This window comes from Helicoverpa armigera, chromosome 24, assembly GCF_030705265.1.
Source record: "Helicoverpa armigera isolate CAAS_96S chromosome 24, ASM3070526v1, whole genome shotgun sequence".
NCBI lineage: Eukaryota > Metazoa > Arthropoda > Insecta > Lepidoptera > Noctuidae > Helicoverpa > Helicoverpa armigera.
In genome coordinates, this window is record NC_087143.1 from 8,901,250 (window position 1) to 8,915,192 (window position 13,943).

At 34.1% G+C, this 13,943-nt stretch overlaps 1 protein-coding gene and 1 non-coding gene across 2 annotated transcripts in view; one reads left to right on the forward strand and one right to left on the reverse strand.

Annotated features, from left to right (window-relative positions):
- Positions 1 to 13,943, reverse strand: part of LOC110382375 (facilitated trehalose transporter Tret1) — a 102,097-nt gene that overhangs the window by 35,629 nt on the left and 52,525 nt on the right. Inside the window, exon 2 of the mRNA XM_049849814.2 lies at positions 3,455 to 3,701. Coding sequence (XP_049705771.1) covers positions 3,455 to 3,559 — 105 coding nt within the window. The 5' untranslated portion in view covers positions 3,560 to 3,701. The remainder of the gene's footprint in view (positions 1 to 3,454; positions 3,702 to 13,943) is intronic.
- Positions 10,108 to 10,179, forward strand: Trnag-ucc (transfer RNA glycine (anticodon UCC)). Its single transcript has one exon. It is a non-coding gene; the product is annotated as a tRNA-Gly (tRNA).

Here is a 13,943-nt window from a genome sequence, read left to right on the forward strand (position 1 = left end):
AACCAACACTTATTTTGGAGACCACCTCAAAGGTAATTTCGACACTTTAAACCAGTAATATAAACTACTATAACATTAAAAGCAGACTACAAACTTTTAGTCGGCCGATAGTTTGTTTGGGCTCATAAATCAGTATGAAGATGGTTGAATGGTAGTACGCACATTACAAAGATCAGGTATTAAGCCGGTATCAGACCAACTTAAAGCTTCGATTGGAATCAAGATTTTCTTTTAGAAATGATTGACAACTGTCGGCCGACTGTTTAGTCTGCAGTTTGTAGTTTTTAATGGTACCCATAGATTGAATTTAATGTGCGTTTTAAAGACACCTTGCTATATAATTTGGTGTTCCCAATATCTGTGACATTTATAAGTATGAATTAGTATTAGAAATAGTTAAATTAGCTGGTTTAATGTGGACAGTAACTCCGTTATGTTGTAAACAAATAACTGGGTTTGGAATGAGTAAATACAGACTTTAGTTTTATAAGAAAATGAGATACTAAAATGTAATTAAGGAGTTGACTTATTTTACACATTTACTAAGCTGTTTTGCTTTAACTACTTCCTGTACTAAGACAAAATAATAGTGCTTTAGAAGGGAGCTTTTAGAAATTGCTAGATTAGACGATTTTAACTGACTCCAAACAAAAAAGAGGTTCTCAAATCTACTGTTTTTACCTGCTTTTTGGGCAGACGCCTGAATTGATTTGAATTATATCTGTTTTAACCGGATTCCCAAAAGGAGGAGGTTCTCAATTCGGACGTTTGTATTATTCATAATTGAGAAGTCATTCCTTCGAATCCTGGATAAAACATATTTATTATATTATCTGCCCAATAAATAAACTCTTTCTTTCCACAAATTCCTCCATTACAAGATTTATCCCTTGTATTGTAACGTACAAACATACATCAGTGTTACGGGAACATGGTGGGTACACGTACGTCGATCGATCGATTTCCGACGCCATGTGTGAATGGTGAGCTAGTGATGTTACTGCGATATATCGATGTGTTGAGGGATGGTGGAATGTTTGTCGATGGTTATTAACTATGTATGTATTAATAAATTGTTAGGTATATGTAAAGTTGGTTAATTTAAAAGATTTCAAGAAGGCAGCGATTAAAGTTATTCTTTAATTTACATGCGAATAAGAAAGAGTATAGGTAAAGTGTTTAGAAATTAAATTCAACGATTGATTCCAAATGAGAAAAACATGGTTAAGCTATTTAAACTGAAACTACTTATAAAACAATACTTAAATAATTGTTGTCACTCTGACTATAATAGGATTATATCATTGCATTTAACTATTCTTTTTTTCAATTGACATTCAAAAATTCAATTGCAAACAGCATCCATCAAAAACTGTGTCGCCGGTCATCTGTCACCTTATTACAACATCCCCAACCCATATTCTATTTCGGCACAAAATAATCATCGACCTCGATATACATCCCGGGACAACCCTAGTTACTCTATCAGAAAGCGTCCGCTAGACTCCTAACATTTGGCGGGGTCAATGACCGGCACACTGCCATACATTCTATCCCCCTAAAACAAACCTACATTTACATCTAACTCAACCAAAAATGAACCTTAAAACGACGCTACAAGAGCTGTTTCGACCGAATAATGATCATGGGTGTTGACAAATTTAATTCCGCATTTCTGTCACGGGATAATGAACTTTGTTTCCAAGGAAATAAGGATGATAAATGAAGTGACTTGGCAACGAAAATGATGGGCACAGTTAATGTCACTGAAATTGACGGATTGTGAAACAGAGTTCGAATGTGTATAATTTTATTAAAATTGATTATTACTTCACGAGATATTAATTTGTTTGGCTCTGGTAATTAAGTTGGTGGTTTTAATTTATGGCTGCTATTAAAGGTGGGGAATTAAATTAAATGAATTTGTATGAAAGTTTGTTTGAGGTTAGCGATGCACCTGTGGTTTTAGGAGTGTAATTAGATAAATTCCGTGTCAGAATGATTCTTAGCTATATGATCCGACAAAATAGACTCGACACTAATCTGAAGAGTAATATAAACTTTTTTTAGATTTAAAACATGATGGGATAAATTCTAAGATATAGTCGTTTTTTTTCAGTTCTGTCCAGTGTTAACGTGTTGCAACTTTCTCATCAAAAAATAACCCAAAAACTATCCATAAATGACAGCTGTCCACTCAGCAACCATGTTATTTTAGACCGACACACATAACTTTGCATGTCAGGGCGGCGCTGCTTGTCAAGGCGAGCTGTCAGAGAGCTGTCAAATTCCATACAAATCACATTAGTTCCGTATTTCGCCACCCGCAGCGTTAAGTGTGTCGAGTTTGTCCGAAAATGAGTGTTGTTATCGGAAACGAAGGAAGATCGTAAAAAGGGATGTCTCGTAAAATTCTCAGTTTTTACGAGCGACTGTTTTATGTAATAGTCGGAGAAATGTGTTTATGAGTTTATCATTTTTAGAAGGTAAACATTTTTTCCCAATCTATACGCCTGTACTAATATTATAAAACTGAAGAGTTTATTTGTTTGTTTACTTCAACGCGTCTCAGGATTTGCTTTCCCAATTTAAAAAACCTTTCAGTCTTAGATAGCTCATTCATTGAGGAAGGTACTTCACGCGAAATAGTTCTCAAGGGTTGGGTGAAACCGCTGGAAGAAGCTAGTTTTCTACATGGACAAATAGACGCTAAAAAATATCACATAAACACCTTAGATTTCCAAATCTAGCAGTGGAAGAAAATACAATAGGCCAATTTCGTATCAATTGAGAACACCTATGCTTTTAGAGTCGGTAAAAACCAACAGCATACCACGGCAAGAAAAATAAACTTGTCGCTAGTTGGTTACTTACACAAGATGAAGGTATGAAAAATAATAAATCTTTTACTTACTTAAAAGAAAATATTCTCAACACGTTTTCCAATAACGATAAGTTATCGCACAGGACAGTTATCATAGGAAGACGGCTGATCGATAAATAATAATGTCAAGATTTAGAAAAACAGTGAACTTTCTTCACGCGTGTGGGAACATTATTTTCTCACACGATTGACAGAATAACATGAGATACTTATATCTTCTCAGTACATAAGTTACTATAATATTTATAATTTATGTAATGTGATTTAATTAATCTGTTATGTTTACTCTACTATGAGCTTATTGTAGCCCCGACTGATACAGACACCGTTTTTATCGTCATTTTTGTATTGTCAGTTTTCAATGGTTTGCTTGTTTGCATCGGCCAAACAAACTCCCTCGGAAAATCCACCAATGTGAAAAGTCTGTTAAATCTTAACGACCCGCGAATCAAACCCAGAAGGCCAGAACTACATACAGATATCACACAGAGCGGATAGCCTGTACTTTCTTTAACTCTTACCAATTTTCAGTTTAGAGAAATATTATAATATCAGTAAAACACTCCTTACCTGTCTCCTATAACTGTTTCTTCCATCGTTAGACCTCATCATCATAATCCTGGTCTCAGGAGTAATGTTCGTCATTTTATCACTACGCAATCCCTTCTCACACATATGTACACTAAAAAGTACACTTTATGTAAAACTGTACCACTTCTTGTAAAACTGTACACTTTTTGTTCACTTCTTGTAAAACTGTACACTTCGTACACTGGGTGTCACGTAGAGTGGGGTATCATTTTGCTGGTTTTTGAATCTGTAACAAAAAAAAAGATGGTGTTAGACTTACGTATTAAAATCTTCTTATCTCACGAGTCTTATCTGATTCTAAACACCAGACTAAATCTTAAAATAATTTTCAAAAATGGTGTGAGGAAAAAAATATGCAGCTAAAAAGCTATACCTATAAATTAGGAAGAACAAAAAAAGTATATTTTAAAATAACATCGATTAAAAATCGCATCTAAATCGGTTCCTTCATTTAAAAAGCCGACATAGACACACACACACATGTCAGCCAAACTTCTAGGACTCTATTTACGGTTAAAACAAAATTTGCAAAAATAAATGCCACTTTCCATCACACACAACAAAACAAAAACAATAACAATTCTCATTCAGGCACTTTCTCATCACAGAAACCTTACAAGAACCTTTCTAATCAATCCCTTACTTTTATCAGATAACAATTACACGAGCTCTCTGATTGCCGGTTGAAACATAACTACACTATACTCAGTACTAATTGTCCATTCATACATACATACATATAGACACATCTATAAATCTATATTAACTTTCCTTCATTCTATACCCTTCGTCCTATGTGAGCGAGGATGGGTAAAAGCGATGCTGTGAGATCTGAAGCTACATATTTATTGGGGACTAGCCATTTTCCCGCCGTTTCACCGTTTCGTGGGAACTACTACCCGTACCGGGATAAAATATAGCCTAGGTTACTAAAGGGAAGAGTGTAGCTTTCCGACACTGAAAGAATTTTTCAAATTGGTTCACTAGTTTCAGAGCCGTTATGGTACAAACAAGCAAATAAAATATTCTTTATTATATTAGTATAGACAACAATTTGTAAATCGATGATGTTGTTCTTTTTTGCATAGAAAAATATTATTTTACAAATATTTAAATCAAATTAATTGAAAACTATACACTATTTTGGCAGTCACATAAATACTTTGATTTTCAACAGTTTATGAAATGAGTTGAAAAATAGCCATTATTTTTCGCCATTCGTCAGAATTGGTGTAGTTTAGTAGATGCTGTCTTTCACGTTTACGTCTGAGTCTAGTAAACAATAATATTCGCGATGTGACTCAGTGTGCTATCAATCTGAAGTTAAAGCTAAACAGTGACAGATCTGAATACTGTACATAAACAGCTGTCATTCTAGCTGCAAATCAGAATCATGATCTGTTTTGTACATCTTGATGGACTATGCAAAAGTCCAACATACTATACAAAAAAGTATGGCTACATGTCTGATTTGTACATAGAAATATATCAGTTTAATTTCTGTCTTCTTAATCTAAATATTATTGTGAATCTTTGTTTCTTTTTTGCAGAATAAACGTCTTCTCTATCTAAATATATCAAAAGCACTTTATAAGATGCATATAAACGCTAACTATATATCTCTTATTATGTTTACACAGTAAAACTTAACTTTAAGTTGTTTAAAAATGAACAAAAGTGTAGCTTCCTACTCGCTTCGTCAATGCATAGCATTTCCCCCTCACATAGGACAGAGCTCTAACACACACATTACATCTGTACTGAAAGAGATGACGGCTACTATTGATTGATCACAACTATTGTTAACAATGGCCTGCAATGACGCCCGTGCTAAGAATGTAGAAATATTTAGGATTTACAATGAAAATATTAGTAATTGTATGTTAGAAAGAATAATTACAGCTGTGTCTGTGTTATGTAATTAATTGCAATGTACTTATTTGTTTAACTTCATGTAAAACACGTGTTGATCTGAATCTTAGAGTGACCGCACATTGCAGATTAAACAGTAGGCCGACAGTTGGTGGGAATGGTAGGATTTTTTTAAAAGAAAATTTTGGAATTAATCATAGATTTTAGACGGTTCAATACCGGCCAAACAGCTAAACGTTGTAACGTGCGTCCTACCATTCATTTCCATACTATAAGTATATACTAGGCGCTTTATAAAAGCGTATGTATGTATGTAGGTACGGGTACTATGTGTAACTATGTACGGATACTTTTATACTGACTTTACCAAAAAAATTGTTGCACCTCTTCTTCTTAGAAAAACATGGTCTCAAGGATTCTATCTTGTACCTAAGTAGGCGAAAATACCCACTTATCATCTCCGTCCTACAATTTATAATTAAATCTCCTAACAGGAAACTGAACAATAAAACATTACTGATCAGACCGACATTAATTATTTACGCAACTAAATTACAAGTAAACGTGGAAATTAACGGAAGAACAACAAACAGTCGTCAGGATGGCCTGAAACGGACCGGAATCGGATGCTGTAAACTGTTGTTGGTTTAACTAATGTGTGTACCTACACACACTACCGACTAAATAGTCGGCCGACAGTTGACTCATCATCGTCATCATCATGTCAGCCATAGGACGTCCACTGCTGAACATAGGCCTCCCCCTTAGATTTCCACAGATACCTGTTGGAGGCGACCTGCATCCAGCGTCTTCCGGATTTGGTTGGCCCAATGGTTGGCAATTTACACGATCCAAGATTTTCTAAATTGTTGACCAATTTATTAATTCCACTGCCAAAACCTTCCCATGTAATTATTGTATGCCTATTAGGCACAGGATATATTGATACTCGAATATATTATTTAGAACTGCAACTTACATTATGCCCACAAAAAGGATACTTTGACATTGGAAAAATCATTTTTTTTCTAAAGAAAATCATCATTCCAATCAAAGTTTTCACTCGATCTGATACCGGCTAAATACCTGATCTTTGTAATGTGCGTACTACCATTCTTCATACTGAGTTATGTGCCTAAACAAACTATCGGCCGACTTAAAGTTTGTAGTCTGCGGGTAGTTTTAATGTGGGTGGTTTACTCTGATATTACGTAGATAAGATACACATAGATTTATTGAAGGGCAGGTTAATATTGATTGTTCGAAAATCGGACTAATTGGAGTATTTTTGAAACTTGTTGTGTATGTAAACAGGGAATCAATTAAACTTTTTTGTGATTGAGATTTCTGATTTATGAAACTGCACTGAAATTGGTATATGTTACATTTTTCAAAATTAACAATCATTTGGTGGAAAAAATGGTATTGACAAGACTGAGAGAGCTTTTTGCATAAAAAGATATGTTATCAAATTCTTAACTCCATATTACCCAAATTTATTTTTAGACGTAACCCCGCAAAAAGGAATGAGGCTAAGTATGTTATTTATCGGAACCGAAATGATTTGCAAAGGAAATCTCTTGTAAAAATGAAAACAACCCAAAAACTGTTTTATTTATGTATTTGGAGTAAATACTTATCTCCCACGTGTGGGTATTTATATTTAATATTGGCAACGACAATTTTTAGACACAGATTTTTATCGGGTCGACGGACTTTTTCTACAAATAGTTTGAAAAGCAAATGATAACATCTATGTTTGTACTTTTTTCTTTTCATTTTCTATTTTTGATGAATTAGATCTTTTTAAAGAGGTAAATAATGTGTTTTGGAAACTTAGAAAATATACAATTGTTTACTGCTTGGTTGACGTAAATGCTATACAATTTAAATTTATAGTTTCTATTAATACTTTTATAAAAAAAAATCGTCTGCCGAGACTGTCTATCTACTATTACACGGATTTTCACGAACTGATAGAGTGATTCACAATGACGCAAGCAGTGGGTAGACGTTACTTGCAGTCATTTGTTTGAGGATCAAAAAATTTAATTAAAATTAACTTTGTATTTACGTATTTTTTTGGTTTAATTTATTTATAGCCAAAGCTCTCTTGAATATAGGTACTATTGACAATTTACATATGAAACATGTACAATTGCGTAACATTATTATAATACATTTATTATTAATTATGTACACTTACTATAAATATTTCAAACTAATAAAACTGTCTATATCAAAGTCAAAAACCTAAAAATAATTACGTGTGCAGGTAGCACATAACAGATCATTAATACCTCAACAAACGTATTCTCAGATATTTTTTCAGCACCTTACAAGGTTGTATAATTCTGTATATCTATATTAATGAGGTCAATGACAAACATACTGACTCCCTCCCAAGGCCTGACGTCAAACATGCGAGAATCCCAGTTATATAAAAACTTGCAGTTAAAATAAACTGTCTGTCAGATGGCGGATATTTAGATGAATTAAGTTTTTTAATATACTAGCTTTTTCCCGCGGATTCACTCACGTAACGGGACAATTACTTTCAGCAATCGGGTAAAAGGTATGCCCATTCTCAGGCTATCGACTGGACTATGGTGTAGCAAATTCAGATCAAATTTCGCATTTATAAAAGATATTAGCAAAGATTTCATTGCAGATACAACTACCGTGGTAATTTTATAACGAGAATGCTTAATACAATGTGTTGATTTGCATTTGTGCAATATTTCAGAAGGTTGACATAAAATACCTAAATAATCGATTGGAAAAACATCAACAGTAGTCGGGAAATAGTTAAAATGCTCTGCTTTTTTATCATTGTAATGTCATAGTATTTCAGAAGTAAGTAACCCAATTTTATGAATGAAAATTAGTGATCATTGCATATGCTTTGTGTGAGGGTGCAGCACGGTTTTAAGGCCGCACACACGCGCCGAGTTTTAATACGAGTAGGTGACATTGATGGATTTCCGAAAAAAAAATATGTATAAAACAAGTATGAAGGTAAAAAAACAGGAAAATATAAGAATTTTCCTTGTTTCAAAACATATTTCTACAATCATCTGAAATTAGGGATTTAAAATAGCTTGAGTAGATATAGGAAAGAAACAGAAGTGTCAAAACAAAGTAATTATAATGCTTAGTGAACTAGATATTTAGTAAATGCGCACTGTTGACAGTAAATTCTATTTCGGAAATCGTACGATATGCTAGTTATTTGCGACTTCGGTAGGTACGGCAAAAATAACCTAGGCTGAAGTAAAATAGTGCAAAAGTGATCTAAATAAATATTGGAAAAATATACTCATACCTACCGACGTACCGACAGTTCGAACTAAATAATATTGCAATTCTGAAGTAAGCCATTTATCGACTCACGCATGTGTAGTAGTGTTTTGTTTTTTTGGCTATTGTGAAGCCAATAGTAGCCAACTTCAGACAAGCAAAGCTTGTTGACAATTTCTGTAAACATTAGTGCCAGGAGTTTCAGAATTACAAAGTTTCTTGACGCGAATCATAGGTACCTGGTATCTACTAGTTACTAAAACCTAGAAAGTACATACTTACTGCTTTTTAAATAATTTCTAGATACTTCACAGTAGTTAGAATCCTAGTTGAACAAATAATGACAATTATATCTATTTACTAATTGACATGCAAAAGATGATTCAAGTAACCCCTGATTATTTCGACCCCTGTGTCTTTACCTACCTTTATCTTCACTCGTCTATTCTTACACGCGCTAACTATCGATACATCACAACTCACGTAGGATATTAATTATCGACAATAATACATCACTAATTACGTCAGTTGATTGTCAATAAAGTAGTCAAGTACATGAATAACTTCATACTTTATGGGCGTTCAATGTTATCTCAATATTTATGACTGGCAACTCGTTACTGTATTTATTTTAATTTATATCTTTCTGTGTTCTTACGTTAATGAAGGTAGATAGATATCTACGTTTGATTAATATTACGTAAACACGCAAAATATATAAAAAGGTTTTGTGTATCTAGCACAGAGTCATTTGCAAATCCAAAAAAAGCTGCAGCAATAATGAAGATATTTTTATATTTTTTCTTTTTACTGCAATCAATGATTATAAAAAAAACCCGACCCCAACATAATTGGGAAAAAAGGCTCGGAAGATGATGATGAACGATTATAATAATAATTATGGTAATTATGCTTCGTTAAAACAAACAAAATTGAGTCTAAACAGGTCTTGTTTTTTACTCTATGGTGTGATACTTACAGCTTAACTTGGTTATGCAACTTCATATACATCCAAGAACATACTGCATAGAAAAAACAAGGAAAATAAACAAAATTCCTAAGACGTACGTAAACGGAACAAATAAATATTGGTAACTAATAATAATCCCTACTAATATTATGAATGCAAAAGTAACTCTGTCTGTCTGTCTGTTACGCTTTCACGTCTAAACCACTGAACTGATTTTAATAAAATTTGGTACAGTGGTAGAGTTGACCATGAGAAAGAACATAGGGTTTTAGTTTTTATCCCGGACTTTTGAAGAGTTCTCTTGGAAACGCGATATAACTGAACTTGACACGGGTGAAACCGCGGTCGGAAGCTAGTATGTAATAAACACAAGTAAAACATTGACGTATATACCTAAAAACAAACAAAAATCATTATTAATAACTGCTGTGTCAATAGTTGCAATAAATCTATTTGGTTTTCAGGCGCCATTTTGAAAATTCTGACATAAGCGTCGGTGGTGTAATGGTCAGCATAGTTGCCTTCCAAGCAGTTGATCCGGGTTCGATTCCCGGCTAACGCAAACTTTTTTTTCCTTCTATGATAGTTAAAAAACTTTGCCATAAAATCAAGTTTAAGTATTGCTCAATGGCTATTAAAACAACACGTATTTTTATTTTTGAAGCGCGAACAAACATACAGTTTTACGGAAATCATCAAAATGTGAAGAAATTTATTTCTATTTTATGTTTTGAACTGTCGGTGATTTTTTACGACGCCGTGTCGTGTGTCCGCTGTTGTATACGATACGGGATTTTTTGTATTTTTGACATTCGTTATAATATGAAATTTAAAAAAAGACTATACTCCGATGTACTTAACTAATTTTACTTATATAAATAGTTTACCAATAAAACAAAAATGCAATTAATTTTGATTGATGTTAATAACGAATGTGGAATAACTTCGAGTTGAAGAAAAAATATTGAACAACGTACTTAGGTATTTAAATCAGCACTAAATATTTTAATTGAATATACCTAGATCCCTATTTCCCAAATAAATTAATTTAATTTAAAAACTTACCTACAGTATAAAAGAGAAAAACAAAACAAAACAGCTGACCACTACGAAAACACTTCTAACACTGAACACCAACAATTACTATTTACTATTCCCATAGAAAACAACAAAACCATAAAACTAAATTAATATTAAAACCACAATGATACCAACTCATTGAAACTAATAATATTGATAGACACCGCTTTCCAAGACAAAAGATAATAATTCAGTTTTGCACATTCACGCCATAAATTGCTGAACAATACATCGTAAAACTTTACTTGTATTACTTTTCCTTCTCATCGTTGACTTTTATTTTCTCTTTGTGTGAATGAATATGTTTTTAGAGAAAATCAGTATGTGTGAGTATATCTGTAAATCTGGTTTAAGACTCTAACGGCTTGTACATGGTTACAAAAACCGTTTTAACCTGTGTTTAAAAAGTCCAAGTTGCTACATAACTGTTTTATTGTTTATCTCACTGAAACTTTCAAACAATCAACCCATATTAAACCGTCAAAAATTCTGATGACAATAGGAGCGTTCACGTATTTTTTCAATAATTACCTACTCAATACTCAATTTAAAAATTAAAAAAATAGGTTGCCACCGATATCGGGCACAGGGTCCAAGGTACCGGTGGTTAGGGTCCCAGAGACAGAAACCTCCTCACAATAAGCGCTGTATCAAAGAGTACTAAATTCTTTATTAGCATTCTATAATTCGTTGTACAGGTATTATAGGTAATATGTTGTATTTTATAAGATGAACATAAGAAAGACTCGGTGGGGCACAGTTAAAAGATGATGTAGAATTAATTTCCATTACTCTTCCTAGTTACTCATTAGTGTCTAAAAGACATTAGAAATTATACAACTGACGAACATATTCGCTCAAAATAATCTATAACACGAACCAGACTTACTTAATACCACTTATGGAACCCACTCACTCTTGACGTTACACAGTGGACAAACACACAAATACTTACACTCAGACAGCACACTGGACACTAAATAGTCGGCCGATAGTTGACCCGAAAGTTCACAGTCTTTGAAAGATAATAGTGGTTCCAATCAAAGTTTTAAGTCGGTCTGATGCCGGCTAAAGACCTGATCTTTGTAATGTGCGTAATACCATTCATCTTCATACTGATTTATGAGCCCAAACAAACTGGGCTGCGGGATTGTTCGAAAGAGTTACCGCGGCCTTGGCACATAGTAGGCTTAAGAAGGAACATGATGGGTTTTAGTCAGTAAGAGTCTGACAGTCCCTCACGCTGCACCCACAGCGGGAGGGGTCATTTGATGATTAAAGACTCCCATACAAACTATCGGCCGACTAAAAGTTTGTCGTGTGCTATTAGTTAAAGTTCTGTGTATATAAAGTTAATTAAAAGCCGTTTAACCAAGCAAGTTATAGACACGTTACAATGCGGAAATGTCCCTTCTAAACTAATTAAGATTATTAAGATAAAACGATGTTGGTACACGCATGATTCTTTAACTTGAAGATGTTCAGATAGGATGTGGAAATAAAATTGTCGCTCATAAAATGTGCAGTTGATTCTAAATGGATTTCTTTGAGTTTGCTGTAGGTAGGTACCTAAGTATTTGATTTCAAAGACTTGGCTTGTATTTTCTGTAGGTAATTATTGTTAGGAATGCTAAGTACAGTTGAAGATAATTTTTAATGGTATAGGTACTGTTGTTATATGCAAAGTTTTATATCCACTTTTTTCTTTCCACTTGTCATTGGCAGAATCGTCGACGTTTGCATCGACATGGATTGCCATAAATAAAAATAGAATAGAATAGACATAATTGAATACTATGAACCGTAAGTACCTACTTGGTTTCAAAACACAAGTATTTACTAACATTGAAATTATCTCATTAACACATGGATTACGATAATTTCCTGTATTATAGTTCGGCCGCTCAGAGAATGCGTTTCTGACACATCGCGATTGAACTGACGACGTAACTTTGTAATGGCGTTGCAGTACGATAAAAATATTTTTGCTGGTTGTTTATCGTTTTAACAATTGTTGAGCATTAAAACAACATTATTATATCAATAAATGTTGTAATTTTGTGCCAAATTGAGTGTCAAATAACTTGGTAAACAATATTTTTCTAAATCTATACTGCGCTATTACAAGGTTATGTCAGCGCTTTATATTTGAAGTGCTGTGCTAAAAATAACAGGCAAGTATCGTAATCTGTTCTGGTTGATGGTTCTTATACAGTTATACTTATAATATAAAATAATACGTTTTGTTTTTCTTTTTAAGAATTTGAAAATAATGGACTATAGGATAACTTTTATGAAATATAAAAATAAAACTATGATCAAACTGAACACGCGAAAGAAAGTAGCATTTTTATATTTAGGTTGAAAATGGTAACCCCAAATGGCATCATGGGCCGTCATTTTGTGACGCTAAATAGTCATTTGTTGTCGTTTCGTGCGCTAAGACTAAGTGCCCTGCCTCATTAGGACGCCAATGGCGACGTCGCCGGCTACGTATCCAAGCAGTTAGTATTGAAATGTATGGAACCTAACTCACTTGGCGACGGTTTGGTAACGTCGCCAAATTGGAGGCGTGGCCACGAGCTACAGTTCCCTATGTGGCTTCTGGCTACCGTGGCAACTTGGCGACGTGGCCACAGCAGCCACTATAATGTACACGGTAAAGCGCACCTCCCTCACACAGTCGCCAATGTGGTCGCCAGTCAGCTTGCAATTTCTTGAGCGACGACGTAAACAATTGACTGTCGAGACGCCATGGCCACTCGACTTGGCGACATTTGGATGCCAGAAGTAGCCAGACCTGTGCCGCTGGCGACGTCGCCATGGCGTCCCAGTGAGGTAGAGCTCTAAAAACCTGATTTTGGAAGATTTTGACCGAGATATCAGGATTGATTCTGTTATTGATAATACCTAGTATACACGTAATATACACGTAGGCGAAGATGATGATGAAGACACCACCTCCTCAAGCGAATCGGAGTCTGATTAACATTCTGTACGCACATTCAATTCAATGTACTTACTTTATTGCATAGAAATACAGATTGTAACTTTGTAACAAAGAATAAATAAAACGATTTTATTATATGAATATTACCTTTTTTTGGTTTCCACTTAAATAACTAAAATATAAATTTTAAATGATTCCGCCAATTTAAAACGAAAATAATCTTAAAATAATGCGGCGGTTTATTTTGGGGGAACGGTAACGAACTCAGTGTTATGTTGTGCCCATCACTAGTCCTG